General features: G+C 36.1%; 2 protein-coding genes across 2 annotated transcripts in view; both read right to left on the bottom strand.

Moving 5' to 3' along the window:
* Window positions 1–1,837: 1,837 nt before the first annotated feature.
* On the bottom strand, window positions 1,838–7,737 carry LOC107086410 (lipopolysaccharide-induced tumor necrosis factor-alpha factor homolog). Its single transcript, XM_015377337.1, has 4 exons — window positions 7,579–7,737; window positions 3,701–3,802; window positions 3,404–3,608; window positions 1,838–3,324 (listed from the first exon to the last, which is right to left on the bottom strand). Exons 1-4 carry the CDS (start codon window positions 7,712–7,714, stop codon window positions 3,219–3,221), a joined length of 549 nt encoding a protein of 182 aa, XP_015232823.1. The 5' UTR covers window positions 7,715–7,737; the 3' UTR covers window positions 1,838–3,218.
* A 5,317-nt stretch (window positions 7,738–13,054) lies between these two features.
* Window positions 13,055–14,111, bottom strand: part of LOC107086413 (protein disulfide-isomerase-like) — an 8,175-nt gene continuing 7,118 nt past the window's right edge. The window contains exons 9-11 of the mRNA XM_015377342.1: window positions 13,548–13,726; window positions 13,276–13,473; window positions 13,055–13,184 (exon numbers count right to left, since the gene is read on the bottom strand). Coding sequence (XP_015232828.1) covers window positions 13,128–13,184; window positions 13,276–13,473; window positions 13,548–13,726 — 434 coding nt within the window. The 3' untranslated portion in view covers window positions 13,055–13,127. The remainder of the gene's footprint in view (window positions 13,185–13,275; window positions 13,474–13,547; window positions 13,727–14,111) is intronic.

Raw genomic sequence — 14,111 nt, 5'->3', positions numbered from 1 at the left:
ACTTCTCTCAAAATGAGATATCCATGATGTCAGCAGCGGCTTTGCAAACAAAAGCTGGTAACCACAGGTTTTAAGGTTTGAGTGGAGTACTGAAGAACACTTGCATAAAATGTCATATATTTAGGTTATGGTAGATTATGGTTTCAAACATAGCTTTTGCATATAGTTACATTACTTTTTTCCAACTTTGAATTTCATTTTTTACTTGTTTTTAGGGATTTTTTTTTATTCCATTATTGAATAACATGTTTGATATGTTATTTGATTTATTTATACTGTATCTATACCTGTTTTTCACTTTTTCAATATATTTATCATAGCTATTATGTTGTTCCTCTTGCAAAACAAATTATTTTTTGCATAGTACTGTTGCAGTTGGAACCAGAAAGTATGGAGCACATACATTTATTGCAAATAAACTGCATACTGGTAATTGGATTCAATTTTAATTACACTGGATGGTGCATATAATTATGGGACTGTAAAAATGTATGAATGTTTTGATCATTGATTGCAGCAATAGATTTTACTTGTAGAAATAGAGGGCCCCAACATCAGATTTTGTTTAGGGTTTCTTAGCAGTGATCTTCCTTATAGAGGATGTTGGAGACTGCTGGTTGGACAATTAGCAGCAATAACGCATTTCTGATTTAAAATCTTCTATTAGTTTTTATTTTTCATCACATTTTTGGAGAAACTGAACTATCAAAAAAACAAACATAAATCTATTTAAAAAAAATACGTGAATAAATCAATATGGGTGTAAAAACAATCTGTCTATGCTTTACTTTTAACTGAATCCAAGAACTAGACAAATTGATATTGTGATTGATAGAGATAAAACTTTATACTTCATGGCATTTTCTTACAAAGGTGTCAGGAAGGAACCAGGAACAAACGTGGAATAGATCAGGTCTTTTATTTTATCATAATCCAACAATGTAATCAGATTTTTAAAAACACATACATCAGTCACACACTCTCACAAAGATTAGCTGATCTAAAATTACCTACAGTTATTGATCATTACAGAAAAGAGCTGAGAAAAAGAAATGATTCCATCCATCCATCTTCTCAAATTGTCTAAATAAGTAAACATTTACCACGGCAGAGTTAAAACAAAAAATACTCAATGTTTTTATATTGTTCATTGCTAATATACAGTATTTAGATTTAAAATGATTTATTGTCTTTTTTAAGTGATTATCTCTGATTTTCTCAGGTGAGTTCAACAGTAATCAGTTAATTTGGGTTTTCATGTATACAGTTATCTCTACCTGCTCTGTGGAGCAAAGCAATCTAGCAGAAGTTCTCTGTCCTATAAACCATCCAATAAATGTCATATAACAGTCAACATAACCTGACTGTGCTACCAAAAAGCTTTTCATTGCTGCTTCCATAGCCATTTATTTGCAAACGTATAGGAATATCAAACATTTGTGTCCATTCTCAGAATTTCCCTGTAAATATGGGAAACCTCTGTAACTCAACCCTCAGTTTCAGCCTTTCTGCATAGAAGGAAGCGTCATCACAACTTCCTTCAGCACATCAGCAGAAATTTCAGAAGTGAGGGTTTCCTCTTATGACCAGGATGCCATCCTGTGCAAACGCAGTAATACACAAAACAATCCTTGATCACCAAGGAAAGCTGGTCCAACACGTTTCATCTCTCATTCTGTATTTTAAATACAGAATAGAAACAACCTCTTTAGGTAAACCACTGCAGGCATAAATTGGAAGAGAGTGTTATTCAACAAGCAGCAACATTCACCAGTGACTGAACACTGTAATATTCTTTTGACCTGTCAGTCACTCCTTCAATGTCAACAANTATATATTTCTTAAAGCAACCCAGAACACCTTTCCTAGCTCATGTAGGAAACCTACATTTCATGATAATTTCAAATGTGAAGGGACGGTAGGGGCACACTAGGGTGGTTTCACTGCAACATTTCACAGCTTTAGTTTGGTTCAATCCTGTATTTTATTTAACAATGTCCAGTATGAGCATCAGAGAAGGCAGTGGGCTATGAAGGATGTTGCCCTTAATACACAATACAAACACAGCAGTACAGGAATTGACGACAAAAAGTGAAAATATGTGACCCTCTTTGATAGTGTAAAACACAAAGGTATTGCTGGATCTAAAAGATTACAGGTTATTGCATATTTTTGTATTCAATTCCATTAGTTTCATCTTAGATTTACTAGATTTACTTTGCCCCTTTGATTTCCCCTTGTAAGCAAAATGCGGCATACTTTACTTGCAAGAAAACCAGAACCTTCATTTTCAGGCAAACCTGAGTCTGCATGTTTGTTCCTTATTGGATAAGCTTTGACACCTGCCCAAACAAAGTGGACTATACCAGGAAATTAAATCTGGTCACATTCTTATTTCAGGATAACAGTTTTCAAGAGAAATGTAACTTAATGCAAAGGTCTTTTTTTTTCTAAATTAAAAGCCTAATGTTTACCAAGTGAACATTGACAATAGGTTGGCAGAAATTATCTTTATAGTGGACAATTTGCCAACTAGAGTCTCAGACTCAAACGGTCATTCAGAATAACATGGAGTGGAAGAACTAAAGGATTGTCTGTCCTTTAACTTCCTCAGTGACAGAAAATATTACATCTCACGGTCTAAAACTTGATTAAATTGTACTCATATTGTTTGTTTAACATCTCTCATAATTACTATTTATAAACATATACTTCAGACATTTGTAGAAATGCATAAAAAGTGCACTAAGTGTTCTACTACAATTTGATAACATTTCATCCATAAATAGTAAAAAATGCTTGTGAAAAATAACACATCAAGCTATATCGACTCTATAAGGTGTTTGGTAATCATCATCCATCCATCCATCCATCCATCCATCCATCCATCCATCCATCCATCCATCCATCACTGTCTACCCCAGTTCATCAGTGCAGGGTCCTGCAGGGTTGGTGCTTAGCTCCAGCAGTATAAGGTAACCAGCAGGAGGTGGTTTTTCTCGACCTGCCATCACATTTTCAAGGCGGCTTTTCCTTCTTAGCTATGAGAAACTAGTTTAGGTGACCAAACAGTGTTAATGTGGAAGAAAAACTGAGTGAACATAGGGTGTACATCACAGCAAGCAGTACTCTCATCTCAAATTAAGTTACCATATAAATAGCTATCAAGATCCCCAGTGGGGGAGAAAAGCCTGAGCTTTATGGATCCTGACGTTGTGTCATCTTTCATAAATGTGCAGTTTTTTGCCACAATGAGGACATGAATGATGTGCATCCTGCATACTTCTCATGCACAGTGGAATCAGACAGAACCCGCAGAATAACCTGAAAAGACATTTACAAAATGTTTAGATCCACATGCTGTACTTCAGAAATAATTCTCCTTTACGTGTGCTGCTCTTACCCCAACAATGCAAGAATCACACATGTGCACCACGCAGCCTTCCCAGCCACATATGTGACTTTACTGGTGACCAGCTGTTGGCAGTGAGGACAGAGAACAAAACCAGGAGCGTCTCTCAGACTACTCACTATGATGGGAACTGGCTGAGGCTGGGACACGACCGCTACGGTTGGAGCTCTGCGAGCTGCAGCTGGTCTCTCATCGACTGCCATTTAAAAGGAAACAAACATGGAGTGAAATGTGCACAGCAAACTAGGATGCAGGATGGGAAACATATCTGATGGATAAAATCATTACTTTGTGTTAGAGGGTGGACTGTGATTCCAGAGTTTGCAGGAGGTGCAACCAAAATGAATGGCCCAGTGGGTGGAGTCAGGACAGGGAAAGCACTTGGCTGAACTGTTGATAGAAAACAAGAAGACCTTGATTAAGAACTTTGCTTCAAAATTCACAAATTAGAACCAAATTGTAGGATAAGGAAACTGAAACATCTTTAAGGTCGTCTTCCCTGTCCCTCCTGAAGTTAAATATTCCCACTGCATGAAGCTGCAACCGCCGTGTTTCACAGTTTGAATGGTCTGATCAGGATGAAGTGAGTTTGGTGTTTTTTTGTCACACTTAGCACTGAAGATGCAAACCAAGAGGTTGGATGTTGGTCTCATCAAACCTTCTGTGACTTTCTGTCATATATCTGACATATAGATCATTACTAACAGCCCTCTGGTCAACATAAACTGCAGATGTCTGCAGCTCCTCAATTTTGCCACATCAACAGCTGTGGCATAATGTTTCCCTATTCAAAAAAATGTATTCAAATATAACCAGGTGGGACATTCACAGTGAGGGGTAACGCAGGTGTGAATATGTCTCTTTAAATCTTTCAATAACTTTACCCCCCGATGTCTTGATCTTAATGATGACTTTTAATCTAAAAAAATACCTGACGGATACTTTATAGTCTCATATCTGGGCTCATCTGTTTAGTGTCGCCATGACGTTATTTATGAGAACTTGTCTTACGTGTATTACATCTCTGGGTTTTGTCCCGGCAAGCAGATTCTTTAACACAAACGTCATTCTGTCTACCAGCTTATGCTAAGGTTCACAAATATCCAAAAATGTATCTTTAGGAATGTATTCCTTGAAATTTCTATGCTTTTTCTGCATTTTTCTTCAAATAGGAAGTCTTTACGCGCAAAGAATCAGCTGCATATTGTAAATTATATTTAGTCCTCAGACTCATAAAAAGGTGTAAAGAGTTTAAACAGTTTTTTTTTTTAACTAACGGAAACATACCTTGATCTGGGGTTTAAACCAAATGTCCTACCAAGAAATGGGATCCATTCACAGTTATGACTTCACATTAGAAACGGCAGCACCAGTAATCCCTCTTTTGTTAACATTGTTGTTTACCTTTCAGCATAAATTATTATTCAGAATTTTTTTTTATTTAAACATTTACTCCCTTTAGAAGTATTTAGAAGCAGCTGTAAATACAACACAGAAATTAATTTAAAGTAACACAATTCTGATGTGATTTAGTAATAATGATAAAAAAACGTTGTTTGTTAAAAAGTCTTGAAGCTCTTCTTCAGAAAAACTAGTTGCTGTTGAATGAAATGTACTGGCTCCCTGTTTCAGAGCTGTTTTTAAAGCTACGTTTCTACTCTGCTTTTAAAGATGTAACCGACATTATGATAAATATTTAAATTGCTGCTCTGAAGATGCAAGTTTTAGTAACTACTTTTCCATGGCAATCACTATTTTTGTTTTTGTTTTTTAATCCTCTGTCATTTCCCCATCCTGGCATGTTCTCTTGTCTTTTCATCTGGGAAAGATTGGCCTATTTTTGCCCAAGGAAACAGCATGCTTAAATGGTCAATCATAACTGTAAAAAAAAAGGCGTTTATTCCATTTATTTTAAGGGAACTTTTAGCTGTGCTGATAAGGGTTCCTGTCAAAAAAAAAGAAAAAAAAAGTTTAATGGCTTTTTGCAAGAAATCTGCAGCTGAATGTAACCTGATCAAATGTTTATTTTTTCCACAAACTTCCAGCATCACCTTATGTTACTGCAAAAAAAGCCTTTTAACACATTTATACCCAGAGTCCACTGAGTGTGTAGGCTGCCATATACATCATTGAAAACGCCTTATCCTTACTTTCTGTGCATGTCTAAATTAGTGGTGTTTGAAATCCTGGCACCATTTTAGTCACTCAATAAATGTGTGCAGGCAGAGAAATCTCTTCTTAAAAAAAATAAATCGGTACTATTGTGTTTGTCTTTTCCTTGTTTCAGCATGAGTCTGGTTTCCACATTGAGCCTAACTTCAGACAAACATCACAAACATCAAGCATCTTTTACTCAAAATCAATTCAAGTGTACGTCCCCTCTCCCATTGGTGAATATAACAGTAGCTCTCCGAGAAAAAGAGACCCATTAAGTGATGTTGTTGCTGAGGTTACATAAAAGTAAACATCTTAGAGCCCAAAAGAGAAAATAAACCAAAGAAGTTATTAGTAATAGTAATCCTATCTAAATTGATTGAGACCTTTTTTTAATTATTTGGATCAGCAATTATTCAAGGATAGTTTTTCTACAGAAATCGAATTATTTTGTTCCTTTCCACAAAATCTTCCCTGTTAAGTTTATTATTGAGTAATTTAAAACACGAGATGCACAAGATATTAAACTGTATTAAATTATAAAAAAAAACAACAACATTGCTTTGAACTGGGCCAACAATGCAACATTTTTGGACACTGTTTATCATACCATAACAAATTTATTTATAAAGCACTTTCAACACCCAACAGGAACACAGTGCTATAGACAATCATAAGAAAAAAAATATAATTGGTATATAAAAGTAGTAATAACATAAAAAGCAATGATAAAATAATAAAAGAAACACAGCAAGAAAAAGTCAACATCTCAGATTGAGAAGAGTTTTAAAATCAGAAAGTGAAGAGGCCTGTCTAATGGCCAAGGGAAGGTCATTCCACACCTTCTGTTGCACAGCTGCAATAGAAAAGGCACGGTCTCCTCTGAGAGTGCGTTTTGTCTTTGGCACCTTCAGTAACAACTGGTCAGCTGATCTGAGGGAGCGAGAGGGTGTGTAGGGATGAAGCATCTCAGACAGGCAGGGCAGGGTAAGACCATTAAGAGCTTTAAAAGCAAATAAAAGGATTTTAAAATCAATCCTAAATATACTGGATATGAGACTATAAGGCTAAAATAGGGGAAATGTGATCAAATAGGCCTGTACCTGTTAAAAGACATGCAGAAACACTCTGAAGTTGGGAAATGCACAAATTACTGATACCCTTATAAAGTGCATTACAGTATTCCAGCTGTTACAAAGACAGGCATTACTGTTTCAAAATGTTGACGTGACAAGAAAGATTTAACCTTTACTAGGTGCCTCAAGTGAAAGAAGCTGGATTTTACAACAGCTCTAATGAGAGATTCAAACTTCACACTAGCATCTCTTTTAACCCCTACATTTGTAATAATAGGCTTGATATACTGGGCCAAAGATCCATTATCAGTCAGGGAGTCTTCGCTGGAACTACCAAAAATCCCCACCTCCAGGATTTCAAGTCTTCCAAACATAAAAGCAGCGACCGAAGAGAAGTGGAGTCGGTTTTTAAATGACATAAAGCGGCAAAGACAAGATAAATACATCAATTCTTCCTTAGCTGGTATTTGTGTGGGACAGTGACTCACTGCTGAAGCAGCTTCATACCAGCCTGGAATGTGCAGAACATTTTAAAGCACATTAAAGTCAGAAGCAACAGTGTTTTTTGTTTGTTTTGGGGTTTTTTTTTCTGGTCCTTTAGCCAAAAATCTGAAGAACAGAAAAGATGCTACCTGTAAATTACTGTAAATACAAAAATGTTAAGATTTAACAGTTGTGATCGTTGTAAATCAGTTTACGCCATCATTAAATGTATACAGTTTGAGTTTTTTTTTTTTTTTTTTTTTTTTAAAGCATTGAGCTTTTTCCAGGCTGCAACTTCATGAGAAGACAATTAATATTCAACTTAAACTGGACATATTTGAATAAAACAAATGCCCTCAAAACTTAATTTCTAAAATACTGTAGAAAGAAGGAAAGAAAATAAGATCCATTTAGGGACAACATAATATTAAAATGTGAGTGTAGACATCTTACCAGCCTCTCCATAGGTTGGAGGAGGTGTCGAAGGGGACGGGCCAGGAGTGTAGGCAGGAGGAGACGTGTGGTCAGAAAGTCCTGCTGTCTGAACAGAAAGGTGGCGATTGGCCTCGTCGTATGAAGGTGGTTCCATCAGCGAATCATCCAGTCAAGGTTGGTGCTTAAAAAGACCAAAAGAAAGAAAGGCTGAAAATGCATCATTGATATGTTTTGGTGTTGCTTTTAAATTATTGCAATTATTGTATTTTGATGTATTTTCCCATTAAAATATTTAATTTGTGTGTAAAAAAAAAAAAAAAACTACTTAAAACAAATATTCTCAATTTCTGAATGAAAGTGAACAGAAAAAAATGATCTTATTCTACATATATCCTCTTCACCTAAAGCTATATAAACTTACAAAGGACTTGTTGATATAAAAAATACTTTAACACAATGAGCTTCATTACATGTAGTTCAATCACCTTATAGGGCACCCAAGTTAAATATATAATGGTCTGTTATAGGATTCCAGTGGTGGACTAAAAGCAGATTAGATTAAAGTATCTAAAATCAGTCGAACCTTAGAGATAAAATTTGTTTGAGATAATCTGCAGAGCTCAACGTTTTATTTTTAAGTAACAGAAATGGGATCCTAAATCCTTTTTCTCCCTCTGCCTGAAATTATATTAATCATCAAGAATTTAATACCAAAAAAAAGTCCACTTAAAAAAGACCTTTGCAAATGGTTATTTTTGGTTGTTTTAATTTTTATAAAAGAAAATGTCTTTGCCAAGATGAACAGGAATTGGCTTAGCATTGCCATTTTTAGTAGAGAAATCAAACAAGGAGGGGTTGGGTGTCTTTTTACAAAAACCTTACAATGAAAGCAAAAAACTGTCATGTTTAGTTTCAAAATGGCCAAATGTTAATGAAACCAGAGGGGAAGAGGAGAGAAGAAAGCCAAAATCTTACAACTTGGCATAAGCAGAGCGAGGCATGGATCAAGAGGAACAGGTAGAGAACAGAGATGCCTGGGGCTGAAATACTGAGGTGAGGGAAAAATATGAGAAAGAAATCACATGAGCTACTAAGAGGAAATAAGTTTCAGCTGAGGCAGAGAAGATGGCGAGAGGAGACTAAATAAACATGAATAGAGCTGAAGGCTATGTCACTAAACTTGCAACCAAAGCACAAAGAAATTAGCTAATAAGGCAACAATTTACAAATGATAATGAACGCTGAAAATATGGCAAGAATAGGAGATAACTTAACAAAATGAGAACAAAAAAACAAAAGAATCACAAAAAAATGCTATTAAAATCAGTCTCAAGAAAAAAAAAAAAAAAAATTATCTTCTCTAAAACCAGGCTGTGACTCCAAGCATGATCTCTCCCCGCCCAATTGAATGCCTAAATAAGGTCATTTAGAGGGCCGCAAAAGGCTCCCATGCCACATGTTGGAGCTATCTACCATCAGAGAGGGCGATGAATCAAAAATAGTATGAAAGCCATCACTACACACCCAGAGGGGAGGGGCGCAAAATGACCAGCACCCTTTGTGGATACAACATAGGGTTAATCCTTGAGTTTAGTTTTTTTTTTTTTTTTTTATGTTTTCGGTGATTCATGGTTTAGAGTGGAGCTTAAGAAAAATGTCCTTTAAAACTGGGCAGAACGATGTAGAAAGCATAAATATTTTGGAGAAAAAAAACCATCAGAATGTGTGGAAACATCATTCCAGAAGGTTACTTGAAGCGTTGGATGTCCAGAAGCACAACATGAAGGAATGAAAGAGAAGAATCCAAACAATTGAATTGAACACTGACAAACACCTTTATCTCCTTTTATGTTGCATGCTGTAATGTTCTTTTCCTCCTGTGGAAATATTGCTTTGTTCAACCAAGGCTTATTGCTGCTTTAATCAGAACAGAATGCCAGTCTGTTCAATCTGACTGAGGATGTTAAGAAAAAATAAGTCTGCTCTAAACAGTGTGAGCTTAATCTGCCGTTTGGGTTTCAACAAATCAGACTGAATGCTGCATCTGAGTGTGTAGCTCTGATTGAGCAGTAGAGGCACCATCTCTTCCCCCAGGCTGTTAAACAATGAGAGGGTGTGTTTTCCACATCCAGTTTATATCTCAGTTCACCCAGCAAGAGCCAAGAAGAATAAAAGTGACACAAACAGCATATAAACATAAAAACTACGACTGTACTGTATTATTTCTTTAAAATAAAACTACACAAAAACAAAAGCCAAAAATCAATTTAAGCAGCTTTGTGAGGTCACTTCACACTAGGATTGATTTACAAACATTGATACTTCCTTCTTGTTGAACTGATTTGGAGAGACATGTTAAAAAACTAGATGTTCAAATAAATAAAGAATAAAGCCATAGGAAGGAAGGATGTTAACAGAAACCACACTGATGTTTTTTTAAACCTACAGATTTAAGCGTATTTCTGGATGCAGCCAAATGACTCAAGCTCACATGGGGCTTTGTTCTTACGTAGACGAGACACGTCCAAGCTCTGTCCACTGATCTAATCTTAACTATCCTTCACAAAATCCACCCGAGCAGTGGGTCCAAACCCACTCACAGCCACAGGATTTGGATCAATGGTTAAAATAAAACAGAGGAGCAGGATATTTAAAAGCAGTGGACTTACCTCTGAAAAAAGGAGTAACTGGTAACATGGCTGGTAGAAGGCAATGTGTACCATGTTGATAAGAGTTGTGACATCAGAGCCTGTTCAACCTGTTTTCCTTCAGGAATTAGAAACATTTTTACTTGTCACACAATGAAACCAGCCCTCCTGGTTTCCCTCTGGGCGGAGCGGCCAGCTCACCTGCTCGCTCTATATATAGAGACATGAGGAAAACACAGCTAGATCTCTGTCAATAAAGCTGGGACTTTTTTTTTATTTCATTTAAAAAGATACAAACCCAACATTTTTATCTTCTTTTAGTTAAGGTTTGTTGTGTTTCAGCCTGTGAAGCAAGTAGAAACTAGATAAGTAATTTCAGAAATAATTGGTTGAATCTAACAAAAAGATATTTTTTTAAACATGTAACAGAAAATTCTCTAAACCTAAATCCTCAGATACTTTCCCTAAGTTAGGACCAGAGGTGCCAAGTAACAAATATCTAATAAAAAAACATTACTTAAGTAGAAATTTTGGCTATCTACTGTATACTCATACATTTTTTTTTTTTTACTTTTTACTTCTACTCCTTACATAAAAATAGACTTGTTAGGTTTTGTTTTTTTTATTCAAGCCAATTTTCATTATGGCCTGTTGGTATTTAAAAAAAACTAAAAAACATAACAATAATTTATTTTAAGCAGACAATTTCTTCTTTTCTTTTCTTTAAAATTCTTTGGGGTTGGTGCTGCGTCAATTTGTTGTTAACCACATTATGCTAAGTTAAATTTGACACTGTTTCCATTAGTTATAAAACAAATAAAATGAAGTATAAGGAAGTTAGCATCCAGAATGTAGGAAAAAATAATTTAAGGTAGTGCAGTGAAGAATCTGTCCTTGACATTTTTCCCAGCATTACTTTTATACTACAAGTAGTTTTAAAAATGGCAGTTTTACACTTTTACTTGAGTAAAAACCAGAAGATGATACTCTAACTTCTACAAAAGATTTTTATTTCTACATGAGTAATAAACATTAATACTTTTGACACCTCTGCTTAGGACTATTTGTTTTTTTCTTATAATGTTTTGGATCTTTTTTATTTTTTTGCTCGGAAAATGATACCTAGAGATTAGAAAATAGATTAGTGAATATCCTTTACTGGATCCAATTCAGGCGTACCACCAGCAGCATGACTGGCAAGTTGAAATATGCAGATTTACTCCAAGATGAAAATCCCACAGAAGTAAATAAGGGAAAATATACAGCATAAGAAAAAAATAAAATAAAATACTGTGCAGTTAAAATAAATAGCAAAGTCAGATTCAAAGAAACATGCAACTGAGTAGGAAACTGTTTACCCTGTAACATTTTATCTGTCAGACAGACTGAGATGATTAACTCTCTTCAATGTGTTGAAGGGAAGATTGTGATCATGGAAAAATAAATTGCAGTTGAGATGTGACTCATGGACATGACACAGAACCTGAGAGATGCATCATCCTACAGCTGATCATCCACTGAATGCAAAGCTTTCAGAAAAACACCTCAGAGGATCCTTCCTGTCCGTCAGTCTGTGTTAACTTTGGTGTTTTGAAAAACCATGACAGGCGGCCTTTAAAATGGATGCTTTTCTGAAATTAAAGTGTCTTTTGCTTCTGTTACAAGCATGTTTTTAATTCTTCAACAGGACTTAAGCCAGGACTTAAACTAGGCCATTACAGCACATGGATCTGCTTCATCAAACAATTCCATTATCGCTCTGGCTGTGTTTAGAGTTGTTATCCTGCAGGAAGGTGAACCTCTACTGTCTCATGTCTTTTCAACACACACTCTAAACTTCTTCCCTATTGCTGCTGGTACCATCATTTATCCCCATAATGGCACTAACACCGAGCTTTAGTGGGGAGTGTAGGGAAATAGGTAGTGTTGATTTCCATTCACATCCAGAATGTATTGTGTCCCCTGTATGGTTTGTACTAACTGTGAATCTGGCTTGTCATTGTTTCTTTCTTTCAGCAATGAGTTTAGTTTCACCATTCTTAAAGACCACATTTTTACAGGGTGGATGATTGTCTGATGTTCTCCTGGTGACTCACCTTCCATCTGAGCTGTCCTCAGCTCATAACCCTGGAGGTCATCCAGGATTATTTGGCTTGATCTTGGTGTCTTTCATGCCTCCACGTTTAGGTTGACAAACTAGTTTTGGTATGTTTGCAGTTTTTCCATAATTTTTTCAATACTGATGATCGATTGAACAGAGCTCTGATTGATGTCCAAAGCTTGTGATGTTGATTTTTTTTTTATTTAACTTTATTGATCTCACACTGAAGAAATTCACCTCTGCATTACCAGGTGTCTTAAACCGGTTCCAGAAAGGGCCGTGTGGCTGCAGGTTTTCTTTCCAACCAAGCAATCTGAACATGATGACTTGTCCCTTTCTGGAACCTGTTTGAGACCCCTGAAACCCATCCCCTTTGGGAGCAGTGTGGTGTTAAAGGTGTTGCTTGGGGACCACGATTGGCAGTCTGTAGGAGTTGAACTCAGAACCTCCATGACCCAAGAGCAAAGCTCTAACCACCATGCCACCACTCCCTTAAAGACTGAGGTTTCTGGTTGGGTGTGATGTGAATATTTAAGCTTTAAGATCAGGTCTTAACTCTTTAATATTTAAACCAATCCAATACTTTTTACATCTATCTGCTGTATTCCTTGAGGTTTGTGACACCAATCTCTCTTTCCTTTAAAAAAATGTTTTCCTTCCCCTCAAGTATTTAGATTAAACGTTTACTTTTAAATTCCAAGAAAACCAGAGTAGGGGTTTGCACAATAATTTACAGTAAAGAGGCAACGATTTATAAGTTGTTTTTTATTATGAAAACTGAAAGAAGATTGCTTGATCTTAATTGTTGTTTAGCATGATTACAGCTCGTCTTTGGACGTTTTGTTTCCAGGAACCTCTGAAGACTCGTCTACTTCCTGAACAGAAAAAATAACAGGAAAGGAAAAGCTGTGATAGCAGCTTTAAAAACGAGTTCAACGAAAAACAGGTGATAAGATATGAGCAAACCTTGCTCTGGTCACCAGTTTTTTCCTCTTCTTTACTATCTGAACCCTCTTCAGCATCCTCTTCATCATCATCATCATCATCATCATCATCATCATCATCATCATCATCCTCACCACTTTCCTCCTCTGGCAAAACTCCTCCATTGTCTAAGAACTTGGAAAACGTTTCCAGATCCCTTTTTCCAGTGTAGTCAACAATCTAAAGGGAGAAGAAAATGTCAAGGTTTACTAGTTATTTTCCATGCATTGCTGCATTGAGGTTGGTGTTTGTACCTCTTTATCTTCAGCTGGGAAATATTTGATGGCTGGATATCCAGAAATGTCAAGAAACTCCACTTCATTGACTGTGGCGTCCATCTTTGCTATGATGATATTTTCATGATCTGCATATTTCTCTCCCAATTGGTCCCAAATAGGAGCCAGCTCCTTGCAGTGTGCACACCATGGAGCATCTACACAACACAGAAATTGGATGTTAAGTATGATACCAAGTGTTTGAAATATTTAAGTCACTTCAACCATTTCTGTGAAAAATGTCATTAGCACACTGAAGAAAAAAAATTTTTTTTTTAAAGTGAGAGCTGAATAACCCTTCAGTATAAGATGGCCAGACTGCTTTCGAGAAGGATAGTTTTAAGGAATTTATACTCTGGAGAAGGTCTGGATCGGAGTCCCTGCTTCTCTTCACAGAAAGTACTCATCTCATATAGCTTAAAATTATAACAGTAAGAAGATGAGAAATATCAGTGTTTATTTCAGAAATATCTGAATTGCAAGCAGGTAAAAAAAGGGTTTTGTGTGTCAAAGAAACATAAACTAATAAAAAAAAATGGATGG

This window comes from Cyprinodon variegatus, unplaced genomic scaffold, assembly GCF_000732505.1.
Source record: "Cyprinodon variegatus isolate N-32 unplaced genomic scaffold, C_variegatus-1.0 Scaffold152, whole genome shotgun sequence".
Lineage (NCBI taxonomy): Eukaryota > Metazoa > Chordata > Actinopteri > Cyprinodontiformes > Cyprinodontidae > Cyprinodon > Cyprinodon variegatus.
Note: the sequence above shows the minus strand (reverse complement) of the source record. Positions and strands in the feature narration are given on the sequence as shown.